Here is a 13,667-nt window from a genome sequence, read left to right as displayed (position 1 = left end):
GCCCACATTAATGCTCGCTCTGCAGGAGCATTTCCTAAAACATGTGAATTACAACGTGGAATGACCATGACCCAGCTGTCTCTCATTAGGATGCCGCTTTAGTGTTTATGTTGTATAAAGGGCACACTAATGAATTCATTTGTATATAAAGTTAAAAACTACTCACACAATTGATGCAAGATATTTCAAGGCTTTATTTAGAGAGAAAAAATACAATTCATAAATATTAATATATTTTTAAACATACAAAAATATAAATAGATGTACAAACATATTTACAAATAAAAATAAAATCTTTCATTATCTTACAAACATAGAACAAATTACTATTGGCATTCAGATTTTACATTTCAGTCTGTTTTAATCGGATCAGCACTGTCCATGGAAGAAATTGTTTTGCTGGGGAAACCAACAATCCTGAGCTGGGAATGAAAGGAAATCGCCTTCGACTGGATTCTGAGTCTGGAAAAATAAAATGCAGATAAAATTTTAATTATGTTACAATATATTTATTAGTATTATTATTATTAAAATATGGTCAACTTTAAATGATTATTATTTTTCTTTACACAGAACAACAACCAGGATTATTATAGTAAAAACCAAAGCTAAAACTAAAAGTAAAATCATTGAAATAAAACATTTATCCTTTTCACTTACTTTAACTTGATGTAGTAAAATAACTAAAACTAAAATAAAAATGTATAGTACATAAATAATATTTAAGTAACATGGACTGAACATACCTGATAACAGGTCATAGATGGAAACTGCTGAGCTGGTAAACTTTGAGGAACTGAAGGGGCCGCACTGAAGTTGTCAAACGTGGTTGATGGGCTGATGACCTCGGCCTGATTTCCTCGGTTTGCCTCGTTTTCACTGAGTTCAAGCTGAGCAGACAGACAGGAGATGTACTGGATGGTGAGCCGTAGAGTTTCAATCTTGGTCAGGGTTTTTCCGGCAGGAGCCACTGATGGAGGTAGGTACGCCCTGAGGTGATGAAGAGCTTTGGTCAGATCCCTCATCCTCAGCTTCTCCCGTTCACTTGCGGTTTCCCGCTTCACACCAGGGAATTTTGACCTTGGCCGCCCGGTTCTCTTGGGTGGCTGGACCTTGTTCTTCTCCTGGGTGGTGATGCTGTCGAGTGGGAAGACCTGAAGTATGTCTGGCCCCGCTCCGCAAGAGTATGCTGGAGGGGAGAAGCCACAGGAATCTATGGAAGAGGTTGGAGACAGGCTGCTGCCGGCGCTGTAGTAGCCCGCATCGGATACGCCGTAGCTCGGATCCAGAATGTTCTCACAGTCTAAAAGGAAAGCGCTGCTGTCTTGGAGCTGAAGAGCAGAGCTGGAGATATCCATGGCTGTAGAGTTGAGGAGGTATCTGCTGAATGAGATTGTGGTTGCTCTGGCAGACCATGTTCCTCCTGTATATATCCTCCGTGAGGTGCGAGTTGGCACCTCTGAGGATTCCAGTCAGTACTTGAGAGGAGAAGTGACACCAGAAGTAGGGGGTCTGTGGGAAAGAGCAGCTTCTCCAGCCTCAGATCTGAGGTGTGAGTTCCAGAAACAGCCCGAGTTCAAAACAGTTTAAAAAGGTTTAAATGATATATCGATCGATAGATAGATAGATAGATAGATAGATAGATAGATAGATAGATAGATAGATAGATAGATAGATAGATAGATAGATAGATAGATAGATGATAGATAGATAGATAGATAGATAGATAGATAGATAGATAGATAGATAGATAGATAGATAGATAGATAGATAGATAGATAGATAGATAGATAGATAGATAGATAGATAGATAGATAGATAGATAGATAGATAGATAGATAGATAGATAGATAGATAGATAGATGTTCTGCTTAAAGTCACCATGAAATCAGTATTGATATTTCTTATTTTTTTATGGATTTTCTTTTAATTCTGTGCTCTCAAAATATTCCATCGAAGCACCTCCCCTTCCTCTTGCAAATTCAATTGTCACACGAAGGACTATAAAAGAAAACCAAAACGTGGTTAAAAACACTGAAAAACATATACGCAATACTGACCATATTACTTTCCCTTCATTCATAGACAAACATTTGAACCTACATCTTATCTTAATGCCCATGTTATTTGTTAACTACCCAGGACAAAGCCAGAGTTGAAGTTTTAAATGCAGAACAGTTCTTTAGTCGCATCTATACAGCATACAAAGAAGTTTTGCTTCAGTGCTGCCAGCCATAATGAAGACCTTCTATCTCTGAACAGTCCAGAGTCTCTGGAAATGTCAAGGTCAGCGCTGATAACATGTTTGATTCAGTGCAGAGACGTTTGCATCTCAGATTCCAAATCCAAATACTCCACTGACTGACAAACACAGTAGCCCTGCCAACAGTTAAACTATAGTTTATCAGTAAATCTGACTTCTATCTGTGGAGAGGACCATGAGAAAAACACAACCACATCACACCCATTCCTTCAAGTTAACATGATTAACACCACTTTGATTACATTCTTAGCTAGACATGAAATTTTGACCTCAGGGGTCTGAATATGACACCTTCTTAGGGCTCCTGTAGTGATGAAGCAGATGATGGTGGTGGACGAGATCAGTGACCGCAGTTCCCACAAACAGAAGTGTCGCATTTGACTCCTGCAACAACAGAAACACACATATAAATAGACATAAACACAAATTATAAGCATTTTAATGTTATCTGAAAGGTTTCAGCGATGTGCTCAATAAATGTGATTACAATTGACATGACATTGTTTTTATTTTAAATGTCAATTTTAACTAAGAAGATTGTGTAGTTTCCCAATCGTAGGTGTGAAGTTGCACCTCAGAAATGTTTACAGGTGTTAGTTCAGAAAGTTCTCATGGATTTCAACATTATTCCTGACAGACATTCTGGTTTTTACTGCTATTTGAAGTCACATATGATTGTACAGTCTTAGGGGCCGTTTAAACACTGTTTTCAACTCATTTGGCCATTCATTTATGCGAAAACAGCATTTTGGGGGCCTGAAACCCCAAGCTTTTGAAAATGGGAAAATGGGAATACAGTTATCGTCTCTGTGTAAACAAATACACGAATTTGTGAAAATGGTGATATCATGTGCATACATATTACGTGTTCAATCTACATGCACGTAGTGTTTCTTTACTGGCCTGGAATGAATAATAGCCTACAGCGTTTTTAGTCGTTTTCAACTAACTGGGATCGTTCAGACAACAGTGTCATCTGAAACATTAAAACGGTAAAACATTTCTGTTTTTAGTATATCATTATCATGTAAATATACCTTTTGAAGAAAAAGTTCTTAAATGGTTCTGTCTGCTTCATATATAGAACATTTGAGGGGTTCCCATCATGGGGTCATTTAATGGATTTAGTTCTATATAGAACCCCATTAAACCAATTTTTGTAGAGTGTAGATTGCAGATATGATATTAAAGTGTAATACTAACTAACCTACCAGAATGAGCGGGTGTCATCTAACCTAATTTGGGGGATTTCCTCTTAAACTTAGTTTAACACCCATGTGATTATGAGCCGATTAACACGTGATTGTTACACATTCACACTTTTTAATTGTGTATTTGCCTTCCAGGATGAAAGAGCTGAATGTGTGTATTTGACATTGGGATTTACACATCAAATATCCCTTATTAGCTGCCAAAATAAACTTTGTGGGCTAATTCCACAACACACTGTAATTCACACGCAACTGTTCTATGCATTTAAAATGCAGCTCACTCACATTAGGTAATGTGAGGGGGTCTCAAAAGCTCGATTTGTGGCTAGACTTAGTGGCGTGAACGGCTTTTCACGTGCAGTTGAACTTCATTAGCAACAATAAGCTTCAATTGTCACCATCTGAATACACATCACATCTGAAGGATCACGATGCTTAGATGGAATATACAACAACACACAAAATAATTAACCCTTTTTGGTTATTGTTATAGTTAAATCATCCAGGATATGTCACATTTTCTTGCTTATTATGATGCAGCCCTGTGCCAGATTCAACAGCTTTACAGTTACATGGAATACAATTACAGGATTTATTGGTTGCAAAAGTATTTTAAACAGGAAAACAGATGTAAAAACATCTAATGAGGGTGAAATATTGTCCAAAAAGTCGTACAAATCCATTATGAATAGTTTTGCACAAATAATTAGTTACTCAAATGTTTTCTGAGGGAGCCTGAATGTTGGGGGATGCTTAGAATAAACTACTTTATCAGTATTATAGGGTAATATTTTGATATACCATATTTACAGAGCGCTCCAAGATGCATGGAAATAAAAAACACGGAAGAATACCAACTGACGTACATGTCCAGAAACCATGTTATTGCCATGATAAACACTGCTAAGTTTTGGGTTGGTATGATTTTTTTTGTCTCGGAAATACACACATTTACAAAAACTAAACACTTTTCTGTTTCAAAATATTTTAAAATGATTTATTCCTATGATGAAAGCTGAATTTTTAGCTCCAGTCTTCAGTCAGTGCCACATGATCCTTCAGAAATCATTCATAACAATGTTGAAAACAGCTGCTTAATATTTTTGTGGAAAACCTTTTTTAGGATTCTTTCTTCAAAAGAACAGCAATTATTTTCAATATAACATTTTTGTTTGTGTCAGTGCAAAGGTCTTTACTGTCACTTTCGATCAATTGAATGCATCCTTGCTAAATGAAAGTACTGATTTTTTATTTATCTTACTGACAGTAGTCAGTGTATGTACAAAAAAAACATGGTATTACCACAGTAATGATATGGTAAACACACACACACACACACACACACACACACACACACACACACACACACACACACACACACACACACACACAAAACATAGTCTTATAACCAAATTGCTGTCATTGGATATTGATATGCTTGTATTATAGTGTGAGTTTACCATGTATTTCCTGTTGTCTGCATCTAAATAGCACATCTGTTATTTCACTGTATCACCTTCCTCTATAGAATTGAGTTAACTACTATTCATTAAATCTAGACTTCAGTGGTCCAGACTCATTACTGTTGTTTTATTATGAACCGATGATACAGAGGATTAAACATTCTATACTCTATGATTGAATACTGCTTACATACTCACATAATTGCAGCTACTCTTCAATGTTGTACTTCCAAGTCGGACTCCAGCGAACACTGTGTATGACAATTAAAAAGTGACTTAAATTAAAACTTTACTTGTCTTTCATATGTTTCATACCCAATTCCAAACCTTTTTTAATAAAGTCTTGAGTTCATTACTATACTTGTGTAAAGTACACATTGCAAAAATAACAAGCCTATTCAATTACTTTTCTACACCCGTTATAATTTCCTTTAGGCAGACCAAGTACAAGTTTCAGAGGTCATGATGACATAAATCCACCCTCGTATTACAATTAGTAAAAAAAATTATTTTTAGCTAACAGGTCAAGTCACATTCTTGTAACCATTAAAGACAAACTTTACTCGAGGATGAACGCGGTCAGTCATCAATCTACAAACTATAATTCACGTGTGAAACAGCGCGAATGAAAATGTTTACTTTTTGCTTTTGAAAATGTCATTTCTGCTAAGAGGTTCTTTTACATATGCAGACGTTACTGACATCTGGTGGCAAGATTTAGATTAATCCGGAAGTAGTTGAGGAGCATGTTGGGACATGTAGTTTTCCAAGACCGTGAGACATGATGTGCATTTGTTTGCTGTATGCCAAATATGTGCCTCAGTAGTACTCCACTCTCTGTCTGACATTTGGGTGGTAGAAAGTTGGCAACACAAACCACAAATGAATTACAGTGACAAAATACGATTTGTGTCATAGTTGACTTTTATAGGCCGAAATATTGACCACTATAATGTAGGCCTACTTTTTTTGCCACTTACAAGGGCCAGTTTATGATACAGCCGTGGCCAAAAGTAGGCTATTGGCAGTCACAAAAATGTAGTGTTTCGCAAAGTTTGCTGCTTTAGTCATTGATTATTATTTCACATCTGGTATACTGGAAAACAATAAGCATTTCGTAAATTTTAAAGGATTTTATTGGTCAAGTTTTACCGTTGACCAGTCTTCTCAATTTGCTCTGGCATGCTGGATATCAACTTCATGCGCCAAATCTCAAGACTCTTGCTTTATTAGTGCTCGGGGTTGATCACAATTTATAGAGTTCTGCTTGTCCACTCGCCTTTTGAGGATTGACTACAGGTTCTCTTTTGGATTAAGTTCTGGGGAGCTGCTTGTGGCCACAGTTCCAAAATTGAATCGATTTCAGAGCCACTTCAGCATCACTCTTGCCTTGCGACCTGCTTCTCCACCATGCTGGAAAATTATCCAGCAAATTGTTCTTTCAAGTGCAATATTCTTTACATGGGAGGCCATTTTGATGCAAAGTGCTGATGGCTGAATGTCTTTCTTTGGAGGTAACCACTGCTAACATAAGAACACAATGACTGGAAGCATTTCTTCCCTCGTTTTATAGCCATTCGTCTGCTGTAATCAGTGGTAGAGAGATTTCACCTGACCAGAAATCGTTCATTCCCATTGTGATATGATTAGTGAAATGATGTTAGCTCAATATTTTGCGCAAGGGCCAAAAAAAAAAAAAAAAAAAACAGTAGCATTTTAGGTTTTTGTGATAAAGTTCTTTTTTTTTGGCCAATGAAGCGTTTTGGAATTATTTCGAATGCATCTGATCACTCTGCACAACAATCTAGAAACAATGTGAACCAATACCACAACAACTGAAGCAGCAAACATTTCGGATGACAAAATTAATGCCACTGCCAAAACTTGTGTCCATGACTGTACCGGTTCAGTTTTCATGAGTATCGTCATTACTGCTAGTGAATGTTGTCAGATATCCAATAGAGGGCGCTAATTTTAATAATGTTTTATTTAGACTCATGCCAAGCCTTCCTTGCTGTGATACCCATTTTGATTTCTATTTCACACACACACCTTTTTTTATGAAAATAATAATAAACAAAAATTCTTAAAATTGTAATCCACATGAAACACCAGTGTAGGATCTGTAAATATTAAACAAGGTCGAAAAAAACAAAAACACTTTTTGTAATAATACATGTTTTATTATAAATACATATCAAATATAGTTTTGTATTTACAGAGGACAGACATGGATAACACATATAACTTAAATTAAATAGGAATATCAGGATTTACTTGGGTTCACATTTATTGCTTTCACAAGATAGGATGCCAAACATCCACATCAATTCACTGTACACAGTCGTAGGTATCAATCTGGCTTTGGGTGTGATGGAGAAGATTCTGCTGTCAGCTCCAGTAAGCTTGAGGAACAAGATGATAGCCAAAGTTTCTTCCATAAACCTGAAATAGAGGACAGAGAATTGGTTAGAGCACATCTAAAACATTTGCTTGCTTGATTTGTTCATTTACAGTGGTTAGTTTTGTGTAATGACACTGTTGGTGGAATTACTACTGGAACAGTCAATGATTTGTCAAACAAAAAATAGATTAGATTAGAAATGTAAAACCTATATGTTAAATATTTAGTATGTAGGTAGTTTACATGAAAAATAAATCAACTAAATAGAATATTTGTACTTTTATTTTTTAGACACACTAAAAGGCTAATTAATTGCATTGCGAATAAGCCAAAAGGTGATTTAAAATTAAAATAATGATCAGTTAGTAGCTAAAAAATGCAATTTCATGAGGTATCTTCACCCTGGTGTCTTGCGACACCTAGGTGGTCCGTGGCGGTACTGCAAGTTTAAAAGTAATTTTTTTTTGTTTCAAACTAATTAATTAAACTTAAACTAAACTTGAACTAATTAAACTTAAGCTAAATTTCAGATAAATATTTTGTTGACCCGCTCACATTAAAACGAATCAAGTAATATTAAAATTCAATGTAGGCCTATAAAATAGATGGCTCTCTTTACATGCAATACCATAAATAGTTTTGCACATACAATACTATGGTACTATTCATATGTTATTATAGGTCAGGTAAATATATAATTTAAAAATAAATAATAGATGAGCAGAATGATTTCTGAAGGATCTTTCAGAAAATGTATAGCTTTGCGTCACAGGAATACATAACATTTTAAAATATATTTCAAAAAGAAATTAGTTGTTTTAAACTGTAATAATATTTCACAATAGTTTTTAATCTAGGAGGTACATATTGGCCTATAATTTATACAACTAGCCTATATTATACTACAATGCACCTATAATTTCAAAATATTAATACAAAAATTAAACCATACCTGGTATGTCTGTGTTGTTTGAGCACACTGTTGTGACTGGAGGAAGCCGTCTATATTTGCGGAGACGTTTTGCTCCGTTGAATGTTGCTGTGGATAATCGCTATACTGATTCACACATTGCACTGTATGACCAGAGTTGCCCTCATACTGTCCATCAGAGTGACCGTAACACTGTCCCTGCCCGACACAATCTCCAGCCATAGACCTGCACTGAAAATAGCCCACGATCTCTGGAGAAAATGAGCAGCCGCTGGAGTTCATGTGCTGCCTGTGGGTCAGTTCTTCTTCACTCAGACCCAGTTGAGCTGACAGAAACGAGATGTAGCGTATGGTGAGCCGTAGCGTCTCAATCTTGGTCAGGGTTTGGTCCACGGGAGCTACGGACGGAGGCAGGTACGTCCTGAGATGGTGGAGAGCTTTGGTCAGATCCCTCATCCTCAACTTCTCCTTCTCGCTGGCATTCTGACGTTGCTCGCTTGGTTCTTTCAGCCTTAACCTGCGTTTTCTCTTGACGACACCTGCAGATTTGACTGATTCGGAGCATGCAGGCTGGGCCCGGTGGGACGGGGAGAAGCCCTGGTCCGGCGAGACAGTGTCTGGAGAGGAAATGCTGTAGAACTCTGACTCCGAGCTCGAATAGATCCACTGGTTCTGCTGGCTCTTGCTTGAGCTTTCCATATTGTGACTGACTCTGAGGGTGAATGAAGGCTGAACTGAGGGCTGGAGGTTTATATGCTGGACTCAGAGGTGCGAGGTGACACCTCTGCAGGCTTACGGTAGCCATCGCTGTCTCTCAGACCCCTGGACTCGGCCTGGATCTGTCTGGGAAAGGCTCGGAGAGGCCACAGGAGCAGAGGTGTGAATTTTGACTCCTCTTCAAAACAACAAACCAGTGCAGCTATTCTTCCAGTGAACTGATCCTATACAACTGACCAAACAATGTATGGTTTCTGTTTAATCTATTTTAATGTATCTATAAATCCATCTCTGATAAATCATGAGTGAAAAAAGTACTAAATACTGTGTGTAAAAAAAAAACTCTCTCAGATATAAATAATCTAAAAGATCTAAAGCAAAAATAAATAAATAAAGCAAGCACACCCAATAAACGTCTAACTTTGGAGTCAATATTAAAATAAACAAAAGAAATGAATACTTTTATTCATCAAACATTAAATAAATCAAAAGTTACAGTAAAGACATTTAGAATGTTACAAAAATATATACATTTCAAATGAATGCTGTTCTTTTGAACTTTCTGTTTGTTAAAGAATCCTATAAAAAATTCAGCATGGTTTCCACAAAATATTAAGCAGCACAACTGTTTTCAACATTGATAATAATAAGAAATGTTTCTTGAGCAGCAAATCTGCATATTAGAATGATTTCTGAAGGATCATGTGACACTGAAGACTGGAGGAATGATGCTGAAAATTCAGCTTTGCATCACAGGAATAAATTATGTTTTAAAATATATCCATATAGAACACAGTTATTTTAAATTGAAATAATATCTCACAATATTACTGTTGTTACTGTATTTTTCAAATCAAATAAATGCAGCCTTGGTGAGCATAAGGACATCTTTCAAAAACATAAAAAAATCTTACAGACCTTTTAAACGTAGTGTATATCAAATAACAGTGTTTCAATTGAAATTTGATATGTTTAGTTTTAGGTTAAAATGGAAAGGTAAAACAGTTGAGCTCAGTCATTTGATAAATTCCACTAAAGCAGCCTATATTATATTTCAGATACAGTCCCAAACCTCAACCCAATAATTTAAAATTGCTGCTAATTGTCTGTATGATGTTGTATTTCAAAGAGCTAAGCAGATCAACTGACCTTAATGATGTTTAATGATGCTTAATAAACTCCATTAGCAGATTGCACTTGAGGTGTGACATTCACACAAACTGGCGACCAGGTTTGCAGTTTAATGGTCGACATTGTCATTCGCTCAGTGAAGTGGGTCTCATTCACAGATTCAAAGTGATAATGAGTTCATCATTTAAAAAAATGTATGATTGATTTATCATTGTAGAGTAAGAAATACATATCCTTTTTTTTATATAAAAAATAATTATATTTATATTTTATTAACCTAATAATTTTATGTTTTAATTAAAAGTAATGTTATAGCATTCATGCAGATCACCGTTCAATAAAATAAGGTCTTTAAAGTTTTGTTTTTATTTAACAGTTTTTGAGAGAAGTCTCATGCTCACCAAGGCTGCATTTGATTTAAAATACAGTAAAAACATTAATATTGTGAAATATTGCGATTTACTAAAGTTTATATTGATCCTTCAGAAATCATATATGCTGGTTTAGTGCTAAAAAACCCCCCATGTTTTTCAGGTTTATTTGATGAAAAAGATCCGCATTTATTGGAAACAGAAATCTTTTGTAGCATTATTTATGTCTTTATTGTAACCTTTGGTCAATTTAATGCATTGTTGCTGAATAGTAATAATTTCGTTAATGATACATAGGAATACACGACTTCTCAGTATCAGTTTAGATGTAGAGTAGCTTAAATGTGAATTGTGGCATGTGCTAAGTTAGCCTGTTGCCATGTGGTTGTTAGGATGTTCTGGGTGATTGCTGAGGTAAATGCTAGGTGTTTACTTACCGTTCACACTGGATTTTGATTCCGGAAAAATGCGTGAAACTACTGGAGAGCCTTGAACGCAAGTCGGAGCAGGAATGCCTGACAATTCAATGCGCATAAGCCCGGTAGAATGTGTGTCATAGCGTTGGCTTAGTGGTCGCGCGCCTACTTGAACGACGATGAAAAATAAAGTGTGTAGCCTAGCCTATAAAGAATTTTTGTTGTTGTTGTTTTTGCCCAGCCTTATTTCGAATTTTGTCTTTGAACTTCCGTTTTTGCAGTAGCTCTGTATATGGCACCACTGCCAAACAAAAATTAGCTGATTAAGTGGATTTTTAAAGTTAACGAAAGTTACAATAAGCATTTTAATGTTTGAAGCGGATGTCATAAATAAAATATCTATAGACCTGGGCCCGTATTCATAAAGAATCTTAATGCAAAGAGTAGCTAGAGACAAAATTCTAAGAAAATTCTTAGAAATGTGGGCGTTTACTCTTAAAATTAACTAAAAAATCCTAGTAAAGAAAAAAGTAATATGTTAATGCGGAAAGCATCTTAACCCTTAAAAGAGGTCTTAAGGTCAAATTTGTTAGGAGCACGGACGAGGACTTTTAAGAGGCTTAAGAGTTTCTTTAGCAGCGGAGAAAATGGCAGAAAGACGAAGAGGGAGAAGAAATGTGATGCAGACAATGGATGACAGTGACTTAATAAGACACTATAGATTAGATCGTGCAGGGATCATGTTTGTTGCATTAAACCCAACTTTCAAACCACCAATTAAATAGACATGCCATGCAGCAATTGGAAAGAGAGGAACAATGTTTATAATTCTAAGCCAATCAAATACCTTATGAAATTAACAGCATGGTAAATAATAAAAGGATTTATATACAAATATACAATGTGTGTGTGAGTGAGAGAGAACGGTAAAATAGGACAATTTGCGCTTGTAATTTCAAAGTGAAGGCTTAGAATAGACCCTATACTTAAAAGCGCTCCTTTTTCCCCCTTTTTTGGACAACCAACCAATCACAGTCTTCAAAAGACTGTGTCATATGTAGCAACGGGTCAGCCCCGCCTCTTCACTAAGATAAAAGCTTTTGTATTTTCCTTGCTCAGAGTTGCTCTCAGATCGGTCCCGAAAAGCTCTTAAGCTAAGACTCTTACGTAAACGTTTTTAAGCTAAATTAGGAGTTTTCTGAGAGGACTCTTAGAATCTTTATGAATACGGGCCCTGGAAGATATTAAAACGACCAGTTCAATAAATCCATAAGATCTTACCTTCATCCTGTGGAAATACAAAATGGAAGACATTAACACAACGACTGCGGCCCAATTCGCCTACTTTTTTTACTACGTACTCTAAGTTGGCTATGTAGGCTACTCTTTTTGTGAAGAAAATACATACTTTTGAGTGTGTAGCAAAAGAGTAGACAAGCTTTGGGACATACTATCACAATTGCATCTTTGCTTTCTGTCGCATCCTGACACGCAAACCGGTAAACTGGCCTGTCAATCATCTTGTCAGAGTTAAAATCCTCCACATTTCATAGTCAGAGATCTGCGGTGACATCACAATCGTCTTGCATTGTGGTATATGGAGCTCAGCTGTACATGAAGTAGACTCAAAATCGAGGGGTCGAACCGTCGAGGGTCTGTCCATAAACTTTGATTGTCCACTTCACAAAGTGGAATGCACTTCAAAATGGCGGCAGGGATTCCCCATGAGGCGATGATTAGGGAAGTTTGCCAGTGGGTGTCTAAAAGCGAAGTTGAACGCAGACATAGCGTGCACAGATCCACACTTCGAAAATCTACCGAAAATAGTTGACCATTCAGGGACTTTTGGGGCACACTTATGCTGCGTTCCAAGCTGGTTTTTGAGCCCGTAAATTACAACTTCAAACCACGACTCACAACTTTGTAGTGTCCCAGGCAAAGTCACGCCAAACTGCCTGAGCGCAAGGAATTGTGTGGTAGTTAGATGTAAACAAAGCATGGCGGACCGTACGGGGTGTATGCTCATTTATTTCTATCGCCAGAGGTGCTTACTCCTTGCTTATTTGAGGTAAACGGAGGAGAAAAACAGCGAAGACGGCAAGAAAAGCTGTTTATTTTACGTTATTTGTATATTTGTTTCATAAACACTGCATCCGTAGGAGGCTGCCATTGCTGCTTCGCGGGCTATGTGATGTCAAAACTCGTAACTGGGAGTACATCGATCTAGTACGAGTTCACGGGTGGGAAGTCACGGGTTTGGCTGCCGTTCCAGTCCACTTTCACGGGTTGGAAAAATACGGGTTGCCTAGAACGCGGCATTATTCTAGGGATACCAGAGACACATTTTCTAATCTCACATACTATTTATTTAGAATGGATAGTATGGACATTGGGACACAGGGAACGAGTGCAGTGTTGAAAAGGGGCTGGTGGTCTATAACAGACAAAAAGAAAAAAATATCTCAATAAAACCAAAATAACAAAAGACCAGATGATGAACGATAAACCAGCAGTGAGTATTTGATGTCACGTTGACTCTATGGGACTGTCAAGTCAAGTCACCTTTATTTATATAGTGCTTATACAATGCAGATTGTTTCAAAGCAGCTTTACATTGATAACAGGAAAATAATGCAACAAAATTTGATTCGGCTGTACAGCCGCTCTGGAGAAAACAGTGATGTCATCGTCCAGCTCAGTTCAATTCTCATATAGTGTCAATGCGGGCAGATCAGTAATACAGTTGAATATGTAGTGTCC

General features: G+C 36.8%; 2 protein-coding genes across 2 annotated transcripts; both read right to left on the bottom strand.

Annotated features, from left to right (window-relative positions):
• Window positions 1-369: 369 nt before the first annotated feature.
• mespaa (mesoderm posterior aa) lies at window positions 370-1,358 on the bottom strand (the record flags this gene model as incomplete). Its single annotated transcript, XM_079845197.1, has 2 exons — window positions 370-462; window positions 747-1,358. 2 exons carry the CDS (start codon window positions 1,356-1,358, stop codon window positions 370-372), a joined length of 705 nt encoding a protein of 234 aa, XP_079701323.1.
• Window positions 1,359-7,328: 5,970 nt separating this feature from the next.
• Window positions 7,329-8,971, bottom strand: mespba (mesoderm posterior ba; the record flags this gene model as incomplete). The annotated part of the gene is made up of 2 exons (XM_079803972.1): window positions 7,329-7,382; window positions 8,294-8,971. The coding sequence occupies 2 exons, from the start codon at window positions 8,969-8,971 to the stop codon at window positions 7,329-7,331; spliced, it is 732 nt and encodes a 243-aa protein (XP_079660098.1).
• Between the last annotated feature and the right edge of the window lie 4,696 nt (window positions 8,972-13,667).

This window comes from Gobio gobio, assembly GCF_949357685.1.
Source record: "Gobio gobio genome assembly, chromosome: 2".
Taxonomy (NCBI): domain Eukaryota; kingdom Metazoa; phylum Chordata; class Actinopteri; order Cypriniformes; family Gobionidae; genus Gobio; species Gobio gobio.
Note: the sequence above shows the minus strand (reverse complement) of the source record. Positions and strands in the feature narration are given on the sequence as shown.